The sequence below is a fragment of the Centruroides vittatus genome, unplaced genomic scaffold, assembly GCF_030686945.1.
Source record: "Centruroides vittatus isolate TY-2023 unplaced genomic scaffold, ASM3068694v2 contig_1787, whole genome shotgun sequence".
Taxonomy (NCBI): Eukaryota; Metazoa; Arthropoda; class Arachnida; order Scorpiones; family Buthidae; genus Centruroides; species Centruroides vittatus.
The window spans coordinates 290,476-310,268 of record NW_027121094.1 but is presented as its reverse complement, the minus strand read 5'-3'; the positions used below and the strand labels follow the sequence as shown (position 1 = coordinate 310,268).

The window sequence follows — 19,793 nt, the reverse complement described above, 5'->3', positions numbered from 1 at the left end:
ATCCGAGGAATCGAACAGTCGGAGCTAACCAATTACATTTCCTGAGAGCATTTTGCACGCTATAAAATATGACTCATGAATTATGGAAGGTAGCATGACATACTGACGCCATCATTGACATTATTTGCTGGCGTTTCTTCCTTTTATTGCCCTTGAAGAAATGAGTCCAGACAAACTTACGTATGTGCCAACTTTTATACCTGACGTTTTACGATTTTTTTAAAATTTACGATTAAAATAATATATTTTAAATAGAATCAATTGGAAACTTGTTTATTTTTGTAAAGATTTTAATTAGTTTTAGTTTATTTTCTTAAAAATGTTATCGACTTCCATACGTTAGAAGCTGCATCTTGTATAATAAAATCGAGATCTCGTGCGGATATATTTAACTATAGAACACTTTTTGCTACGTATTAATAATATTAATTGTTAATTTTAATAATATAGAGCTGCAATATGTCGTCAGTAAGCTGTCGCATTGTGTTTAATGTCGACATTTCCAACGAGCAGCTTACTAGTTGTAATAATAATTACCATTCTTATCGTAGTTACGTCGTGTTATAGCAATTTACGTTTAAAATCCTGTACAATTTACAGTTCTATAAATATATTCATTAAAACTTCTGATTGTTAAGTAATATAGAGAATAAGCATTTGATATATCTTGTTTGGATTTGCATTGATTAATCAAGTTTCTGGATGTATCCGATGAGAATCTACAGATGTTATCCTTAGTACATATAAGAAAACAACACTTCGAACAAAAATGATTTGTCTAGTTGGATACATTATTCATTCTTTCATTACGGATGATAGTTGGCGACGTCTTATCGATATTAATTAAATTTTAAAAATTATTCTTCTATACAAAAATCTTAACTTTCCAAAAAGAAAAAAAGAGAGAGACAGTCTCTCTCTCTACGTAGCTTCTTTTGATGTACAGTACAATACTCAACGATCCCGATTAAATATTTAATAGATCTCAAAAAGTTCCATAAATAATAAATTTATAAGCCATGTGCCTTCTGTATATTTAATGATCTTTAGCAAAGGAGCAAAGGTGCATCCAAAACTTAGTTGTGCTCTGAATTACAACGACCACAAAAGAATAAAAACTGCAATCTCACTCACAAATTACAAGTTTTATTAAGAAATTTAATTAATTACAATTAAATATACTTTCTAAACGTAATCTGAAGTTATATATTTTCCTATTTTTTTTTACTTATTTATTTATTTTTATTATAGGATTTTTAGCTTTTAATATTTTTCTGAAAATACAGCCAGGCAACTCATCCTTCAACATGTTTATAGCTTCGGGCATAATAAGAGGTTCGTCAGAATAACGGAAGGAAGAAAGATAGCCTGAGGTTGTTATTCTTACTTTCCAAGCTATGGCCAACACAAACTTGATAATAAGAAATTATCCGAAATGCCCACAGCTGATAAATAGTTTGGCATCGAAATTGTATCATATATATTTTATTATCTGTTTAAAAATTGAATTAAATATTTTTCTAAGAATAACGTGGTTTAAAAATATATCTATTCAATTTCTTAATATATACATTTTTTTTTTTATTCGATTATTTCTATTTTTAATAAATGAAATGTGAAGTAGATAATGTACTTCACTGCTAGACACGAATGCGTGCAGTGAAGATACCATTCCAGGGATTGTTTTTCTCCACAGAAGACATGCTGTCTACTGCATTTTGTTGTTATTTTTTTAGTTACGTGAATGGAATAAAATATATATTTATGAATCATACAACACTGATAAGAACTAAAAGTAATGAAAAAATATTTTAGGTCAAGATAAACTATTTTTCTTCATAAAAAATATTAAAGATAAGTTTATCATTTCCTCATCCAAACCATTTAAATAAATAAACAATTTCAATGAAAATATTAATATATAATTTAAACAAGAAAGTATTTTTAAAATAAATTAATTTATACGTAATAATATAAATTCCCTTGACTCTGGATGCGGATGAAATTTATTAAAAATTTGTCTGTGCAACTCAATTTTAACATTTTAAAGCTTATCTGTGTTATTGGAAGCTGGATATTTCCCTACAGACACAATATATACCTATAGACTATATATCTTCAAAATCCAATATGAGATAGTAGGTTAGTTCAAATAAAGATATCATCCTAAAGTTACCAGAAAGACAGTGAATTTTCAATACTTTTTTTTCATCTTATATTAAGATAATATCTCGTACAATAAAGGAATCGCAAAATAAACTTCATATTTCTTAATAATAAATGTCAAAATACAAATATTGAGTTTTCTACCGAGTAAATAAAAGGGAAAAATTCGATATTTTTTTTCTTTTTGTTTTTAATTGAATTATAGTTAATTATTAATTATTAAATCGCGTATAACTTCAAAACTACAGTTTGTTAAATTAAAAAAGAAATTAATTATAATCAGAAAAAGTTACCGAATTTTATCACGATGCTGATGGGAAAAACTCCAAAAATATCTTATCTACGTTGATATAATGCTATTTTTGTAGAATATATATATATTTTTATAATCCACTTATCTATATTCTTTACGAGAACTGTTGCTTCCGATCATCATTACGGTTCTCCTTTACTATCACTACCGGCTTTCACGAAAGACACTGTTACCATAGTAACAAAGGATAGCAAAGGAAAGTATAAGGGGAGGGTCGAGTTTTATAGCGGCTATGCCTTGTTTTCTTCGCTATCGTGTTGTGGTTCACTTACATGATCAATAGATACAGTGATATTTGCTCAGAATTGGGTTACACAGCAAATTAGAACACGTACGATAAATCAAGAATTCTAATTGAATCTCAAATTACAAAATTAATTAGATAATTTTAGAAGAATTACAAAGGTTTAATATAAAGATTTTTAAGTAAGGAAGTAGAGAAATATGAAAAAATGATATATATATATATATTAAGAAAAAGAAAACCCACAGCTGTACGGTTAGAATTGGCACGAGATTCTGCCTAAAATTCCTTGTTTTTTCTATGTGAATCGTGACGTATTTCTGACAAGCGTGCCAAAAAATTATCCTTCGATATATATTCAACAACATTTTTAACAAATTTTTAAAAATATAGTGTAAAATATCCCAATTTAACTTCAATTTTAGGAGTGTTTATACTGACAGAGAGTTGCGTGATTCTGATCATTACACTGGGTAGAAAGCTGTATATCTCTTTAAATAACCGATATATACTAATGGTTAAGCTATCAGATGTTGGCAGAATTGTAATCCTCTACTCCTTTGCTGAATGGGATCGTAGTATTATCCAGAATTGCGCCTAATATGTAACTAAGCTTTCTTGATTCACCATTATATAACACTTAATAGAGTCCTGGTTGTTCTTAAATAAATTCCTTGTAAGAAGTGTCTTTTAATTAATTTATAATTATAAATGCTAATAAACGCAGTGTAATTCAATTAATAAGATAGTTAACGATAATTTTAACGATGCTGTTTCGCATAGATTAAGTTTTTTTTTTTAATGTTACGAGGCGAAGTAATAAGAAACTGTAGCCACTAGTGATGAATGTTATATCGAAGATTATGTCTGCCAGCATCATAATCTCTTCATTTATCTAGAATTAGATGCGTAATATTATCAGAAGGACTTACATTACACGCGCTTTTTTCGATTATCCAGTTATTTATTATAGAAACCTTTCGAATTTTTCTATTATTTATATTAATTAAAGCATCGTACTGTACGAGACGAATCGTTTAATTAACTTAAAAATAAAATATGCATAAAGCGCATTTTCGTCCCGAATAAACGTGTGTAACCCTCGCGTAAATTGAATTAAAACAATAGGATTTTGCGTGTTTGATGATTTATAAATAATATAATAAAATATTTAAAAGGGTTTGTTGTTAAGTACGTATCCAAAACGGATGTGAAAAGAGATAGGGAAAAATCAGTATATGAAGGAAAAAAAAGGGAAAAATCGTGACAGTTATCAACATTTCGTGACTGAAAGGTTTTTAAAATATCTTCTTTGATTTTCCTAGACTTTTATCACAGTTTTGTTACCAAGAAACACGCTCATAACATATACAATTCGATTAAATAAGTTAGAATCGATCATTCAGACAATAACGCACTTAGAAAAATTATTAATATTAATAATTAAAGTTAATTGTATACGAATTTGAACACGTTAACATATCCGTGACTTTTATTATTTATTCAAATTCAAATTCTAATAAATCTCATTACTTTTAAATGAGTTTAAACAAGCTGAAAAATCACTAAAAAGCCTGGAGCGAGACGTAGAAAAAAAGCGTAGCCATTAAATATGTAACCATATGGAGATGGTCAATAAGCAGCTTCAGGCTAACAGATACAAAGTATCTAATGGTGTCGGCTCCATACAAAGAATGCTAATAATCAACTGTACAAATGTCGATTTAAGAGTGTAGAAAGTTTAATCAGCACTTTGTCATTAAACTATTTTAATTAAAGCCGATAACTTTGGAGGTTATTCTTTCAAATACGAATTAGAAAATATTATTTTGTATTATTAAAAATGCTTTAAATTTATTTATGTCCCGTACAAACGTAACTGCGGTCTTAGAGAAATAAAAATTTCGACCATGAAAGAGAAATAAAATTCTTACATAAGAGATAATGGAAGAATTCTTGGGCGTGCTCTTGTATGGCAAAAACAAACCCATTCATTCCCAAATTCAAAGTTATGGCATTCATTTTATTGGATTTGGCGTCAAGAATACCTCTAAATCATAGCTTTAAATCAAATCAATGGAGAATTTGCAAGGATATTTCACCAGCATACTCCCATAGGAGTTTATATTTTCATTTTCCAATATCTGCTCCTTTCTACAAAAGAATTTATAAGACAAATAACAATTTTTTAAAATTTTCTTCGTTTAATTTTGTTTATTATTATAACTATTATTCTTTTTTATAGTTAAAACATGATTCTTTTTAATATTTATTCAAATAGATAAAGCCCTTTATCGGCTCGTCGTAAAGCTTATCTATAAACACGTCGACAAATGCTCTTTTAATATTTTATCTTTCCTCTTCCTATTCTTTTATACAGACCCGAAAGTTTTAATCCTTTTGAAATTACTTTATACCTGAGATATTAATAAATAGAATAGAAGCGAAGTGTTTATCTATCTTCAGCTTCTTTCAGGATCTAGAGAGGATGCGGAATCAGGCCTCTCTCTTCCTATATATAAGTGATAAAAAACGATAGAAAATTATGACTTATCACTTATAAAACACATAAAATATATAAGATAAACGTCTCCGTATCAAAATTTAATAAATATATTTCATTCAATAGCGAAAATTCTTCATTTTTTCCTGATAAATTTTTGAATAAAGGTGAGATAAAATCCGATTAAACTAATTGTTTTTTTAGTGCAGTAAGGATTATTATTGATTCAAATTTAAGCAAAAATTATTCACGAACAATAGCTAGACCCTAGAGAGACAGAAACATTTAATAAAATTAACAATATCTCTTAACGTTATACTATTGTTATTAAACTCATAATATTAATTGCTGTTAAGGATAGAAAAAGTTATATAAAATGAAATGCAGGATGTATTTTAATGACGCTACTTTAAATTCGAAGTAGAAACGTAGGAAATGACATTAAATACATCGGAAAAAAAATTCAACGTGTAGACGTATACACATCGAGGTTTACCTCCACACAATGAGTCAATTTTTTGAAGGTAAGAAATTTCAACTTAAAATGCTAATTTTTATATATTTTTTATCGTTACTTACAAGCCAAAAATTGGATAAAAATAATGTGTTTACTGATCTAATTATTCTAAATGTCATTCTGAAAGTGTTACACGCTCTCTAGACGCGATGCCAATCTGAAATTCGGCTAATTCATTCGTGGTTAATTTCGAGATCTTATTGTTAAAATATTATCATAAATATCACGTTATATATGTTAAATTCTTTTAAAATTATGTTATAAAATTGATATTTTCTCTTCTTTTTTTCCGCTTCATCTTACTTTTCTATATGGTCGAGTGCTTAGAAGGATGCGAAGAGAATGTAGTATCAGAAAATCAGCGATCGTAAAGGAATGCTCTTCCTTATCCTACTTTTATCCGATACATCAAAATTGGAAACTCGATTTTACCAGATAAATTCTTTAACTAAATTATTGCAATTAATTTCTAACCACTTCAATTAAAACCACATTACCAATTTCAATCAATATTGAGCGAAGAAAAAAATTAGTAGAGGCGATACTATATTATTATTATTATTATTATTATTCACTTCTTTCTCCGTCTTTCATCGCTCTTGTTAGAGTTTTACTTCTTAGAATAATTTAAAGGTATAATTTTGCATCAGAAAACGTTCTAAACTCAGCAAGAAATGAGGAAGATAAAAATTTCTATAAAGTTTATAACAAGAGAAACTTTAAATTAAAGTTTTATCTAAGGAGAAAATTTTAAATTAATTAGTAAAATTTAAGATTAAGCCATTCCGCAAATTTTCTTACAATTATGATGCGGTTTTCTAGGAACAGATGTAGGTTATTTCTTTATTATTATTATTTTTTTAAAGAGGAACTCGCTCACTCCTTAACAAGAAACTTATTTATGTAATGATGAAAGAGGCTTTCGAGAAAGAAGAGAAGAAGAAGGAAAAAAAAAAACTTAGTTGATTAATACTAAATTGAATTCTAGAAATATATTTATTGATTGAAAGGCTTTTGGCTAGCATCTTCAACATGAATATTTATCGAAAAAGAGCCAAGCTGTTGTCTAACGCATGCTCTCTTTAAAATACATTCGAGCTTCCTCGTTTACATTTTATGTCTTTTGTTTTTTACTTTTTTAAACTTGTTTACTCGATTCCGGACGGATTTTAAACTTATTTATAAAGTTATAGCAGCGTAATAATCTTACAAACGAAAGTTAACTAATTAATTTTGGCAGTGGTTTGAGGCATAGATAGCTGGAAGGGGAGCACGACCTCCATCCGAGATGAATTCACGTGCAGGGAATAATTAAGATGTCATCGTGTTGACTTCACCCTTCCATTGATATGTCCTTTTTTAAAATACGTCCCGGTCGAGTTCTCTATCCTAATGGCAACAACAAGCATCGTTTAGTTGGAGAGCTGGCTGTAGATAGCGAAAACTAAATTCTCTGGCAAGCTACACCGTCTCTCTCTCTGCGCAACATAACCTCTTAGTTTCTATTCCTAGTAAGGGACGTTTTGCCAGTGGCTGCTCCAACCTACAAGGACGAGTAACATTCTCTCCTAAAAACGCGCGTGTCCTTAATGGACAACGGTGGCCAAGTTGAAGGATGACGACGTCTCGAGAGGACGTTTAGTAAAATGTTAATACGTGTTTTTTTTTGGGCCTTAAGCCAAGTTGTTAAAGTGTTCCCAACTGGAGTAGCCCACCCCCTTGCAGTAAACAGTGGGAAAACTTACCTTGTTATAGACACCTGCAGCCGAAAGTTCGTTTTCCAGTACCATAACAATGATGCCAAACATGGCCATGACCAATGCATAATCACTGATCCTCTTCCTTTTTTCGAAAAGGGCTTTCCTCCTTCCTAGTCTGTAGCCCACGTTGGGTTTGTGAAAGGCACCGCTGCCTTTTTTCCTATCGTCAGCCCTGCAACTCGGGGTCTCGGTTGTGACGCCCACCAAAGCGATCCCGGCATTCTCGGTTTCGGTAGAGTTTTGCTGACCTTTCATGGATGACGGTATGGAGAGGGTCGAAGTGGGCTTACGCAGCTGCCGAAACTGGCGAAGGGCCCCATTGATACGTAAAGAATCAGCTGCTATTTCGGCTATCTCGTTGTCCCGTTGCAACTGACGTAACGACGTCGTCAGGTGGGCCGGATAAGTGACTGGCACACCTGAAGGGACCACTAGAGGTTGAGTGTCCGCAGGTAGGTTACAAGGCAACAGACGGACGCTCTCGCGCGATACCGTACGCGTGAGGAAACTGTGTTCCAGACGAGAGCTCAGCCCCGAACGAGTGTTTGGAGTCCACAAGTGACGGCTGACTGGTGTAGTGCGCCTTTCGTCCGCTAGCGGAGCCACCGTCGCTATCTCCTCCTCCTTCTCCAGCTGCTGCTGCTGCTGCTGCCCATTCTCCACTTCGCTCGCTTGGACGTGGATTTCCGGTCTTATCTCCGGACAGGAGCGGTGGCTGGCCTGACAAGTGCTGCCACCTTCCGACGGTTGTTCCAGGGGTCTGAATTCCACCAAGGGCAACGAATGTTCGGGTTCGGAGTGCATTCTCCCGAACATCAGCGGATTGTGCTTATATATGGGCACCACGGGGTCTTGACCCGTCTCGTCCATGCTGACACCCGATGGAAGATTTCCGTTCTGTACGGGGTCCGAAGTGTAAGGTTGTGTACAGTCGACTCTGCTGTCGTCTGCAGCGGGAGTCACCATAACTATGGACATGCTGATTTGATGTCATAGGTCAAAGTAGTTCACATTCTCAACCCGTAAATACATTCCGAAGCGGATCTGTAAGTAAAAAACACACAAAAAATAAGTTTTTAGACAAATAGAACAATAAAAAAGTCTTCTCTTACTCTTTAGAAAGATTAATTATAATTAATTCTCAATATAACACCGAAAACAATCTAAATTACCTGAACCTTTAAAGATACCGTTAATTAACTTAATAGGATTTTTGTACGAGAAATTTTTTATAATTTAAATTTAAAAGGAAATTCTAATAAATTCCGATATATAAATAAAAATTGTAACACGCGTGTCCACCATATTAAAGTTTTCCCCCTTTTTTCTTCTAGTTAAGAATAATTAGCAGCTAAAGGCTTGCCTTGTTTGCATTAATTTTATCTTTGAATAACTCTTAAAGTTTCTACAGGAGAAAGAAAAACAACCGTTCTTGATGAACGATCGATAAAAATCATTTTTTTAAACAGACTAATTATTTTTAAACAGAACGAAACAATCTCTTATATTAATACATACAAGATCAACTCCTTCCAAGGATTTTTTTTAAAATTATTTCTTTAATAATAATAATAATAAACTACAATGTTTTATAGTAAAATAATTTATTTTTTATATTAAAAATGATAAGATTTTATTTAAAAAATCTCAAATAAAAGTCTTTGCTTTAATTACTATGAAATGCTAAACTTTCTAATCCTTAATCTGGAATTTGCTCAGGAAATTTAATCACATTTGTAACGATTAAAGTTCGTATTTCTGATTAGATTTGGGTTATTTAATATTTTAAAACACTTTCCCGACAATTTTCCTTCGTATAGAATTAATTTTATAATATTTATCATTCAAATTCTTTTCGTATAATTTTATCTGTAAACACGACTTATTTTTTATTGACTTTTAAGCTTTATATTATTTTTATTCTGCTTTATAAAATAAAAAAAAATTGATAGGAAAAATGAATAAAATAAAGTTAAAAACCAATTAAAATATAGCTTCGGGCAGTAGTATTCCCTGCTGTTTTATAGTGTGACCTTGCAAATTTATCTTTAAACAGGAGAGTTAGAGGGAAGAAAAGGGAAGGAAGAAAAAAGAGAAATAGTTGCTATTTTCCCGTTCAAAACAGGAAACTATTTTCTTCATTTTTCTGTAATCTTCTTGCCTGAAAATGATCTCGTTAAGTCACTTTGTCTTTGTAGAAAGTTACAAGAACAGATTAAAATTGAATTATCACTCGAGGCTACATCTTACAGTTTAGTAGCTCAATTTCGATAGATATCTTATCTTTAAAGGAAAAATTACCAGAAGAAAATACAATTTTATTAATCTATTTTGGTCTTTACAAAAAATTTCTACTTTATAATTAAAAAATGAACGAAGAAAATACTCAACAGTCGCTCTTTACGCCGCTTTAAACTAAACATTTCCATTGTTTTTCTTTTTTTATGATAAAAAAAAATCTATAAATTAATCCTCGAAACTCATCTTACGAGACTTTTTCTTATTATAAATAATTAAATTTACGTAATAACGATTAAAATAATTAAATTATCCCCTAAAATACCCTGGAAAATCGTCTATATTTAGCTGACTAATCGCTTCGACTTCGTTTTTTTTTTATCCGTGAAAAATAAGATTATATAATTAAAATATTAATTTAAATTTAATTAATTAATATAAATTCGATCGAAGCAAATTGCGAAACATAAACAAGTAATTATATCTTATTAATTAAGGAAGAGTCTCTTGTACAATTTATGCCTTTATCATGTATGGGGTATCGATTTATATTTGCCATATATTTAGAAAAGGCGGCTGATGATCGATATTGTATAGAGTCTTTACATCAGCCAAGTTATGCAACAAAGTTATATGTGATGCATATGCAGTTTCCATTAGTAACCAAGGTAACAAGTTTAAAGAGGAGGAGAGATTGAAAAGAGAAATTCGAGACATAAATGACATGGAAATTGGCATAAATTTCTCTCCTTTAATTAACTAATTTTAACGAATAGAAATTAAACTAAAGCATTTTTATTATAAAAAAAAATCTATAAAAAATTAAAATTAAAATTCACTTATGAAGCTTTGCTCTTTCGTATCAACAGAGACGAGCGAGTAACAACAGAAAGAAGCATTCAATTTATAATTTTAATGTTTATAAATGTTATAATTAATTTTTTTAATAAAAATAGTGCATTTTTTTAAAGTTAAAAACGATCGTTTCGATGCTTTAAATTGTTAATCGATAGCGAGGAAAAGGAAGAGGAAAAAAAAAATGTTTAAGATAATAAAATTAATTGCCGAATGAATTCATAAAGCATATATAAATTCTTCTTTAATTAAAGAAATTAAAAATCGATTTTAAAGAAGAATAAGTTAATTATTGTTTAAAGTAAAAAGGAAAGAAATTTTTATATAAGAAATATCGATTACGATGATCGATTACTGATTAAAAGACATCGACGGATCGATTGTCAAACAGTCCTTTATCTTTATTTTAATAAGCGATTCTTCTCGTTGATTTTTCACTTTCTCACTCCTTCTTCAGCTTAAAAAATCTCTTTTTTTAAAATTAAAATATAGTTTAATAACAATTATTACATTAAAAAATAAGGTTTTAAAAACTGGAGTTAAAAGAGATCGTATCGTTAATTATAAAATTGATTTTTATGATTGATGCTTCACTCTATCAACGTAGACCCTATCATTTTCAAAGTCTCGTCCTCTTTTGTTTTGGGATCTTCAATCCCCCGATCAAAGCCTTTGAATCCAAAAATTCCCCGAGGAAAGTAAAGGAAAAAAATAATAAAATAAAGAAAGAAAAGTGGTCCTAAAGCAATGCGAAAAGTTGAAAAGGGTTGGACAAAAGACTTTGCCTCAAGAAAAAAAAAGAAGAGAAGAAGAAGAAGAAGAAGAATCCTTCTTCACATTCTGCTGAAGAAGCTCTTTAATATAAAGGATCAGCATGGTCTTCTGATTGATTATGAATTATTCCTTCACCAATTTTTAATGAGAAACTTTAGATATTATCCTTTCTGTTTAAGAAATTTACTTTCAACTTCAATCGATAAAGCATCTTTGTCAAGTTTAGAGAATAACAATTAACATGTTTCTTTACATTTATAAAGAATCTACTAAAGAGAAAAGATTTATTATTTCTGTCAGGATCATTTTGCTATCTAATTTAGTGTTTTTTTTTCCTGTATCATTAATGACTCATTAATCACCTAAGGATACTATAAAATACGAATCATTAATAATTGAACTTTCGACTTAAGCAGAATTTCTAAATTGGGGAATATTTTTAGGTCAGACATTCTTCCGGCTTATTTAAAAGGAAGAATTGAACCATTTTTTAAAAAATATTTTCGATTTTTAAAGAGAAATTACACATTCGAAGTCACAAAATGTAACTTTTTAGAATAAATTTCAATTCTCTATATATTAAAATAATTTCTCTCGTATTCCTTCCATAAATTACGGAGAATTACTTAGAATTACGTTAAAATATCCAATATATCTTTTAGAAATTGGATTTTTTGAGTGTGGGACATTATATCGAAACGAATGCCATCTAGTGTTAGAATTCGTAATTTTTAATATAAATTGGATAATATGGTAAAATATATTTTGTTTTCTGTCCACATTTACGCTAAATTATTAACAAAATAACTAAAATAGATGTTATAGAAGAGGTGAGAAACGTTATATGACGTATCAGTATAATATACTATGCATGTAACGCAATAACTATATCGAAATGCATTCATGACCTCGTTAAGCATTCATTTCCTAACAGTTACCTATTAAGCTAATTGACTTTAAAAGATAACAGGAATTGAAAATATTATAATGCGATTATTTATTCGTAGAGGTTAAAGTATGGCGAGTTTATTAATAGAAAATTATATAATTTTTGCAAGATTAAAAATACTTCGCAATAAAATCATTTTTAATTTATTTTAAATTGTAACTTTGTTTAACGTTTAATAAACTCTCAATTCTTATCATACGATTTAATTTCATCGCATTTTACGTAGAAAATGTAAGGAATATTCATCGTAAATCTCGTCGTTTCGCACGTCTTCCGGCTCGAATTTTTCGCATTGAGAGTAAAAAATAATAATAAAAAATAATACTTTAAATTCTAGAAAAAAATTCTAGAGAAAAATGACTTTAGAAACAACCTCTCAAACATGCAAAAAATAATTCAGAAATGATTTTTGTATAGAATATTCTTTTTAAAGTAAAATTTTTTGATGTATATATATTCAATAAATTGTCACATTGATTTACGATGACAGTTGCTGATATAATTTGTCATTTTGTCTTTTTTTCATACATATATATATATATATATACATCTCGCTGATAATGTGGACGGGCTATCAATCAGATGATTTTCAGAATTACTTATTCCCCTCTTGCATCCGGGAGCATTGGGAGAAGGTCGCTATTCCCATTGCTCTATCCTCCAGGGAATTTCGTAGACATTAAAAATAAACACAGGAACCTAATTTCATCTTCCATCTCAACAGGTGGTCCCATTCACCGTATGAATATTTATTATGCCGACATTTCCTACGTGACGGCTGTGACAACTCGCTATTATCAGCATGACGATTTTTCGAAATGGAGAAAGTGATGAGGGAGACGTGTTAATGTTTTATTTATTTATTTATTTATCCTAAAATTACATAAAAATTAATATGTTAATAAGTAATTATGATTTAAACGAGAGTATAAATTGATTTTCTCTAAAATTTTTCTAAATGATTTACCTTAATTCTAGTATATTTTTATACGTTCGAATTATTTACAATTCTTACGTAATTTATAGATGAAACAAGTTTTTATTGAGTAAAATTCTGTAAAAGTAAGGAATTTTTCTTTTCGTATACTTCAATAATATATTAATTTATATTTAGCTGAGTAAATTGGTTAAGAAAAATGTTGAAGTGTACGAAATGTAATTGAGCAGATGAAATATCGCATAAAATGCCAATTTTCATTATTAACTTTGTTAATAATTGAAATCTAGACCTAGTTAAAGTTTAATAACAATTTTTTCGATTTATCAATATTTCATCTCCATAAAATTTTATCGCAGACTCATTGAGAAAAGTTTCGATAAATCAATAAAATTATATTTGCCATATTGATATTATGTTGCACAATAATATTAATTTTAAATCTTTTCTCCCTTTATTATTATTATTATTATTATTATTATTATTATTTTAACTTAAAATTAAAATTTTTAATTAAAAAATAAAATCGAATTTATTATTTTAAGCATTTTATTAAAGGATTGGACTTTAAAATTATTTTATAAATATTTTTATTGGAAAAATTAAGTTTTATATTAAGTTATTCTTTGTTATTTTCCTTGCTGTTTTATATAACAGAGGGAAAGTATGGCCCCTAAGATTTTTACATTTTTGGTCTCGGACGACCTTCAAACATCAAGAAATGCAAAAAAATTTGGGGATTTTTTCTGTATTAGTATGTGTGTAGGGAGTGCGATTATGTTCTCGTCGAAGCTTAATAACTTCTGTTCCTTTTGTCGAAAATTTCTGAAATTTTGCAGGAAGGTTTGTGTATTAGAGGCATTGATATCGTTAAATTTTGGTGGTTAAAGGTCGAAGGGATGAGGAGATAGAGAGAGAGATCAATTGTCGTATCTCGAGTTGTGTCGGACTTAATTAAGACTTTACTCGTTATTAGCATTTATACCTTTTTAAATAAAACTCATCTTTAGTCTCAAAATTAAGCTTTTTTTTCTGTCATTTTATTAGAAGTAAGAATATAAAAAGTTTTTAAGTAAAATCTCCTAACAGATGGCTCACACCACACACAATTTTAACTTTCATTCCGGGAAAGTTACGCAACTCGTCGCTGGAATTTTTATATAGAGAAACGGCGAGAGTAAAATTAATTAATGGAAATTATCTTACACTACTTAAAATACTACATTACTTTTGCCAAGTATCTATTGAAGATCTGGTTAAAGTCAAAAGGTAAGAGATAAGTGGATTAGCGAGATTAAATATAAGGCCAACAAAATGGTTCCTGCTATATGAACTACTCGCTTAATTCCTTATAATGATACGTCATTAACTCCCAATACCTTATCATTAATCACAAACAAGTGAGGAAAATGCCTAAACTTTCTTGCTCCAGATTCGTTTCTGGAAGAAGAAGAAGAAGAAGAAGAAGAAGAAGAAGAAGAACAGGTAAAAAATCGAAAGTAAAGTAAAGAAAAAGAAAGTGTTTAACATGTTTTCCTGGCTTAATGCCGATTGTGTGTATTGAAACTCTTTTATTTCTAAACATTACAATGTTTAGAAGAATTTGTTTTGGCAAGGGAAAGCGTGTTTATAACATTAACCGAAGAGAAAAATTTAAATATTAAATCCATCAGCTTCTGTAAAAACTTCTCTACAATTTATTAAAATGTATGTTAACGTTTATTTAAAAAATAAAAAATAAAATAAAGAAAAATCTCAGTTCTGTTTCGGTAGCAAAATTATGTCTTAATGGATAATTAAATTAATTAAAGAACACTTACTTTGTCGTTAATGGCATCAATGCTGTAGCTCCTTGGAGAATTTCTTTAATTTTTTCATCTTAAATCTAAGAGAAATTTTGAAATTTTGATAATGATATCGCTTTTTTTAAATTAATAAAAATATTTTAATTAATATTTATTTAATTTATAATTAAAATAGATCATTGAACTTAGTTTTATAAATAAGTAATCTTCTTTGTGATAAGAGAAAAAAGGATAGAAGAAGATCTACCTGCCAATTTTGGCAGGACAAACCTCTTTTGTCTTTCGACAACCTGTGACTCGTGTATTGTGACATCATTAAAACGACACACAAGAAATCGTATTAATTTTTACCTTAAGCGTGGCCTACATTAATGGAATTTTTTCATAACTCTAGGCCATACTTTAATAGGAAATATCGTGGTTATAAAATAGGTGTACTTTCGGGTGATTAAAGATTTATCCTTCGTCATGAATCCTCCATCAATTCCTACGAAGACCAATAGAGAAAGCTCATCAATTATGTCTGTCCCTAGTGTAGAGTAAAGCTGGAAGAACGATGGCTTGTTGGTAGTGATATATAGTTTGACTTGCATTGACAGATTTAAACAATAGTAAGGCTCTTGCTCTAAATTGCTAAATGATTCGTTACCTGATAGTTTAGGTGAGAAAATTTTGAGTCTTTTAAGTTAGAAAGTAGCAACTTCCTAGCTTAAATATCCCAATTCCTTCGCCTTAATTACAAAGTTTCCCGATTCTAAATAGGACGACAAAACTTAGTAACAATAAGGAAAGATAATTGTGTACAGAATAACACTAAATTTTAATTAAAGCTCCATTTAAAACGATGCAAACAAACGTTATTTCGAGGTTAAATAGATTCTATTCTCAACCAATTAAATAATAATTGTTATATAAGAAGTTATTTATAAATTTGACTTTTTAAAAATGGATCCTTCTCTTGTACTTGTGTAGCGAATGACTGGAAGATTCACAACTATCCAAATTTTACACGGTCACGTGAATCTTCTTCACCTTACTTTTTTATTTTATTAAGAAGGAAGAGATCGTAACCGCGTAAACTTTGAATAGTTATGAACTCAATTTTATGTCTTACTCATATAAAACTACTTCACTTCTAAAATTTTTCACATAAAAATTTTTTTTTTTCCTTTACAAAAAAGTCAAATGGTTTATTCCGGAATTCTTCACTGTAATACGTTAAATTATAACGTTAATTTTACGAATAAATCGGGTAAATTTGCGTTATTTTATAAGCTAAATGTATTTTGTATGTGATGAATATTTAAATTTTTTGAAGCTATTATATGAATATACCTCCCTGAAGCTCAATCTTCCACTTAAATCACCAGCTTCCAATCGATAGAAAGGTGATAAAAATGTATATAAAATACTCTATATATACATTAATTAAATAATATAGCATCAAATAAAAGTTTTACAGGTAATTTTTTACGCAAATTTAAATAATTCTTCATACGTTTAAGCCAAATTGACACTCTTATTAAATTACTAAGTATGATAATACGTTTCCTGTACTAAAATTATAGAAAAAAAAAAGTTTTTCGAACGTTTGAAGTATAGAATCGAATTTTTCTATGGTTCTAGAAGTTCGAATTGTTATAAAAATAACTTTTTGTCCTCCTTCTCTGGTGAAGTGGGTTGTGTTTGATGTGCACATTACGGATAGTTGGAGTGTATCTTTCCTCTCCTTTGGAAAAAATGGCGTTAGAGAGTGGCCTTAAAATCATTTCTGTATACCTTATCCATAATTGCATTAGGCGCCATTTTATAGAGAAAACACTTCTTGGATCTCTTTATGTACGGCATCAATGACATTCGACTTATCTTTGATATATAATCGTAAATAGCTTCAGTTAAAATTAATGTTCTGTTAAAGGAATAGCACATTTTATTGAAGAATAAGACGAATCTTTTTCTTTTTATTATTTTACTGTATCTGTCCGTATGTCTGCCTGTTATCTGTATATACGTGAAAGTCGACTCTTTAATAAATAAATTAAAAAGTCTGTTACATATACATATTTAATTATAAGCTATAATTTTAGTGATGTGTCTGTATGTCTGTCTGTAACTGCACATATGTGCAAGTAAACTTTTTAATAAATTAAAAAGTCTCTTATATATATATATATATGTATATTTAATTATTAATTAGTGATATGTCTGTATGTCTATCTGTTATCTGGTTTTCTCTTAAATATTTATATATAAACAATAAAAATCAATAATAGAAAAACGATTTCTATACGAAGTAACAAAAGAGGTTTTACGTTCCATTTAATTCTAAAAAAAGAGAAAATGAATAGGAAAATTAACCCACTTTCCAAAATATTCTTAAACATAACTCAGAAATAAACAAAAATAAGGAGTTTATTCCTTATAAAAATATATTAAACAATATATAAAAATAAATTTAAATAATAACAATAAAAGAAGAAGAAGAAGAAGAAGAATTTAATTTAAAATTAGAATTTATTCCAGTTTAATCATTGTTAAAATTAAATTATTTCTAACTGAGATTAATAAATACATTTTTAGGGGGGAGAATAATAATTTAAATGGAATTTTAATAATGTCACTCGTTAAATTAAATGGAAAAAATATTTTTAAATATAAAAATTTCCCTAATTATACTTTTGTTTGATTGTTTCTTAATAGACTATTAAGTAAATTATTAGCATTATTATTTTTTTTTATGTTTTATTTTTATTTTCCCTGATTTCTACTTTAAATTTTCGGATAAAGAGGGTGATTTAAGGGTGAAGATTTATAAATAGAATTAAGGCAATTGGGGGAGAGAATTTCGTTTCTATTGTAAACGGGAATTTGTGTACTTCTATTATTAAAGTTCAGCCATGCGAATTTATTTTAAGGGTCAGCTGATAAAATACTATTGTGGGCGATCATTGTTTACTCCGTTCTCTCTGTACGCAGCGACTTGAAGATTGTCGCGAATTACGACACTTTGCCAAACTTTATGCAAGTTTTTCTGTACTTAAAACCAATAAAACATTACGCAACTGCGTATTTCTTAAAATAAGACTAATTGCACACTTGCACGAGCTTTACCCCCTTTTTTTTTACTTTCCCCTTAAGAATAAGTGCAGCCATCTGTCGGCGTTTTTTAGTACTATATAAAAATATCTAAAATACATAAAAATTAATCCGATTAAGTGATTTTTTAATGTCGTTTATAATTATGATTTATTTAATTTTTTTAATTGTATTAGAAAAACAAAACATTTTAAAGCCTTTTCGTGGCTTTTAATGCTATAAGTCATTACACACGATTATAAAGAGTGCAAACGAGTTTTGTATGTCAGCAAAGAGTATTTTTCGATGTCGAGATGTAAACTTAAGATAGGATATACAACAAGTCATTTGCCAACATTGGTTCTATTTTGGTTCGAAGAAGCCGCAAAGTGTAGTGGTCTGTGCCAGATACAAATTGAGGTTCGACATTCTTAAAGAATTTTGTTTAGTTATAAACCAATGAAAATTTTTATCTTATAGAAATATTCATAATTTTTTTCTGTTTTTTAAAAATATTTTTCCATATACTTTATATTAAATAAAATAAAATAAAATAAATAAATAAATATTTAAGTCAAATTTTCTAGTATTTATTACTAGATACTGTCAGTGGTTGTAGTAGTTTTATCTGGATTTTCTTTTAATTTTCTTGGCACTTTCTTCGAAAATAAATGTTGTTTTTCTTTACTTGTAAGTGTTAAGCTCTGTAGAGTTTCAGCATGGAGAAACACGTCATCAACACGGAGAGTCAATGAAAGACCTAACCATTAGAAGTAACCTTGAGGTTATTTCACTTAAACGATTTCTCACCTGGTTAACAACAAGTTTTAAATGCCAAAAGTTTAAATTAAATTTAAACAATTTTAAAATTTTAACATTTATAGCTTGTTACTCATATATGACGTCATTTCTGAGTTCGGAAATTTTTTTTTTAACTCTATTAATTAATATATCATTAAAGTTAAAAATGAATTATTTTAAATGGAAAATATTTTTAGAAATGCTTTATTTTAATTTAAAATATAATAATTTTTAAATAGCTTCGTCTTTAATAATTTATTCTTTAAAATTGCATCTTTAATGCAATAATAAGTGAATGAGAAAGTTTAAATTAAAAATATATAATTTTTAATTGGAGCATTAAAAGAATTTTATGAGCAATTAATAGAATTATTTATGTACTTAAAATTAAGTTAAATATTTTTAAATTTAAACACACATATATATATATATATATAAATTTTTTATTAGCGAAGTTCTATAAAATGATTGTAAAATTCACCAATAGATGGAGCGACGTTGCTTGTTTGTTAACACTACAATTTAAAAAATAAAAACAAAAAAATACATTAAACTAAAAAATAATTTACAAATAAGCCTTTTTAATTAATAAACTTTAAAAAAACCAACAATTTGAATAACGTTTAACCCTATTTACTGTGTAAATTTACCATCGAATTAACTGCAGGAATTATGAAATATAAAAATTAAATTACACGGAGCATAAAATAAATGCTAATTTAACATAAATATATTTATACAGATTTTTAAATATTGACACATCCAACAGATGAAGTAAAAATGATTTTTCTCCACTGATTATCCAAACATCCGCATCACTAATTACACGTGAAGATGACAAACCAGTGAACCACAA

General features: G+C 28.8%; 2 protein-coding genes across 5 annotated transcripts in view; one reads left to right on the top strand and one right to left on the bottom strand.

Annotated features, from left to right (window-relative positions):
* The window catches only part of SK (small conductance calcium-activated potassium channel), a 106,660-nt gene that overhangs the window by 51,158 nt on the left and 35,709 nt on the right, over positions 1-19,793 (bottom strand). For 3 of the 4 annotated variants that reach the window (XM_067263590.1, XM_067263589.1, XM_067263591.1), the window contains 2 exons: positions 15,077-15,141; positions 7,489-8,547 (listed from right to left, as the gene is read on the bottom strand). In XM_067263590.1, the coding sequence (XP_067119691.1) occupies positions 7,489-8,481 (993 nt within the window). In that variant the 5' untranslated portion in view covers positions 8,482-8,547; positions 15,077-15,141. Of the gene's footprint in view, positions 1-7,488; positions 8,548-15,076; positions 15,142-18,733; positions 18,853-19,793 lie in introns of those variants that run through there. The other variant, XM_067263592.1, reaches the window with a different exon arrangement.
* Positions 14,666-19,793, top strand: part of LOC136969431 (octapeptide-repeat protein T2-like) — a 31,550-nt gene continuing 26,422 nt past the window's right edge. The window contains exon 1 of the mRNA XM_067263583.1: positions 14,666-14,741. Coding sequence (XP_067119684.1) covers positions 14,666-14,741 — 76 coding nt within the window. The remainder of the gene's footprint in view (positions 14,742-19,793) is intronic.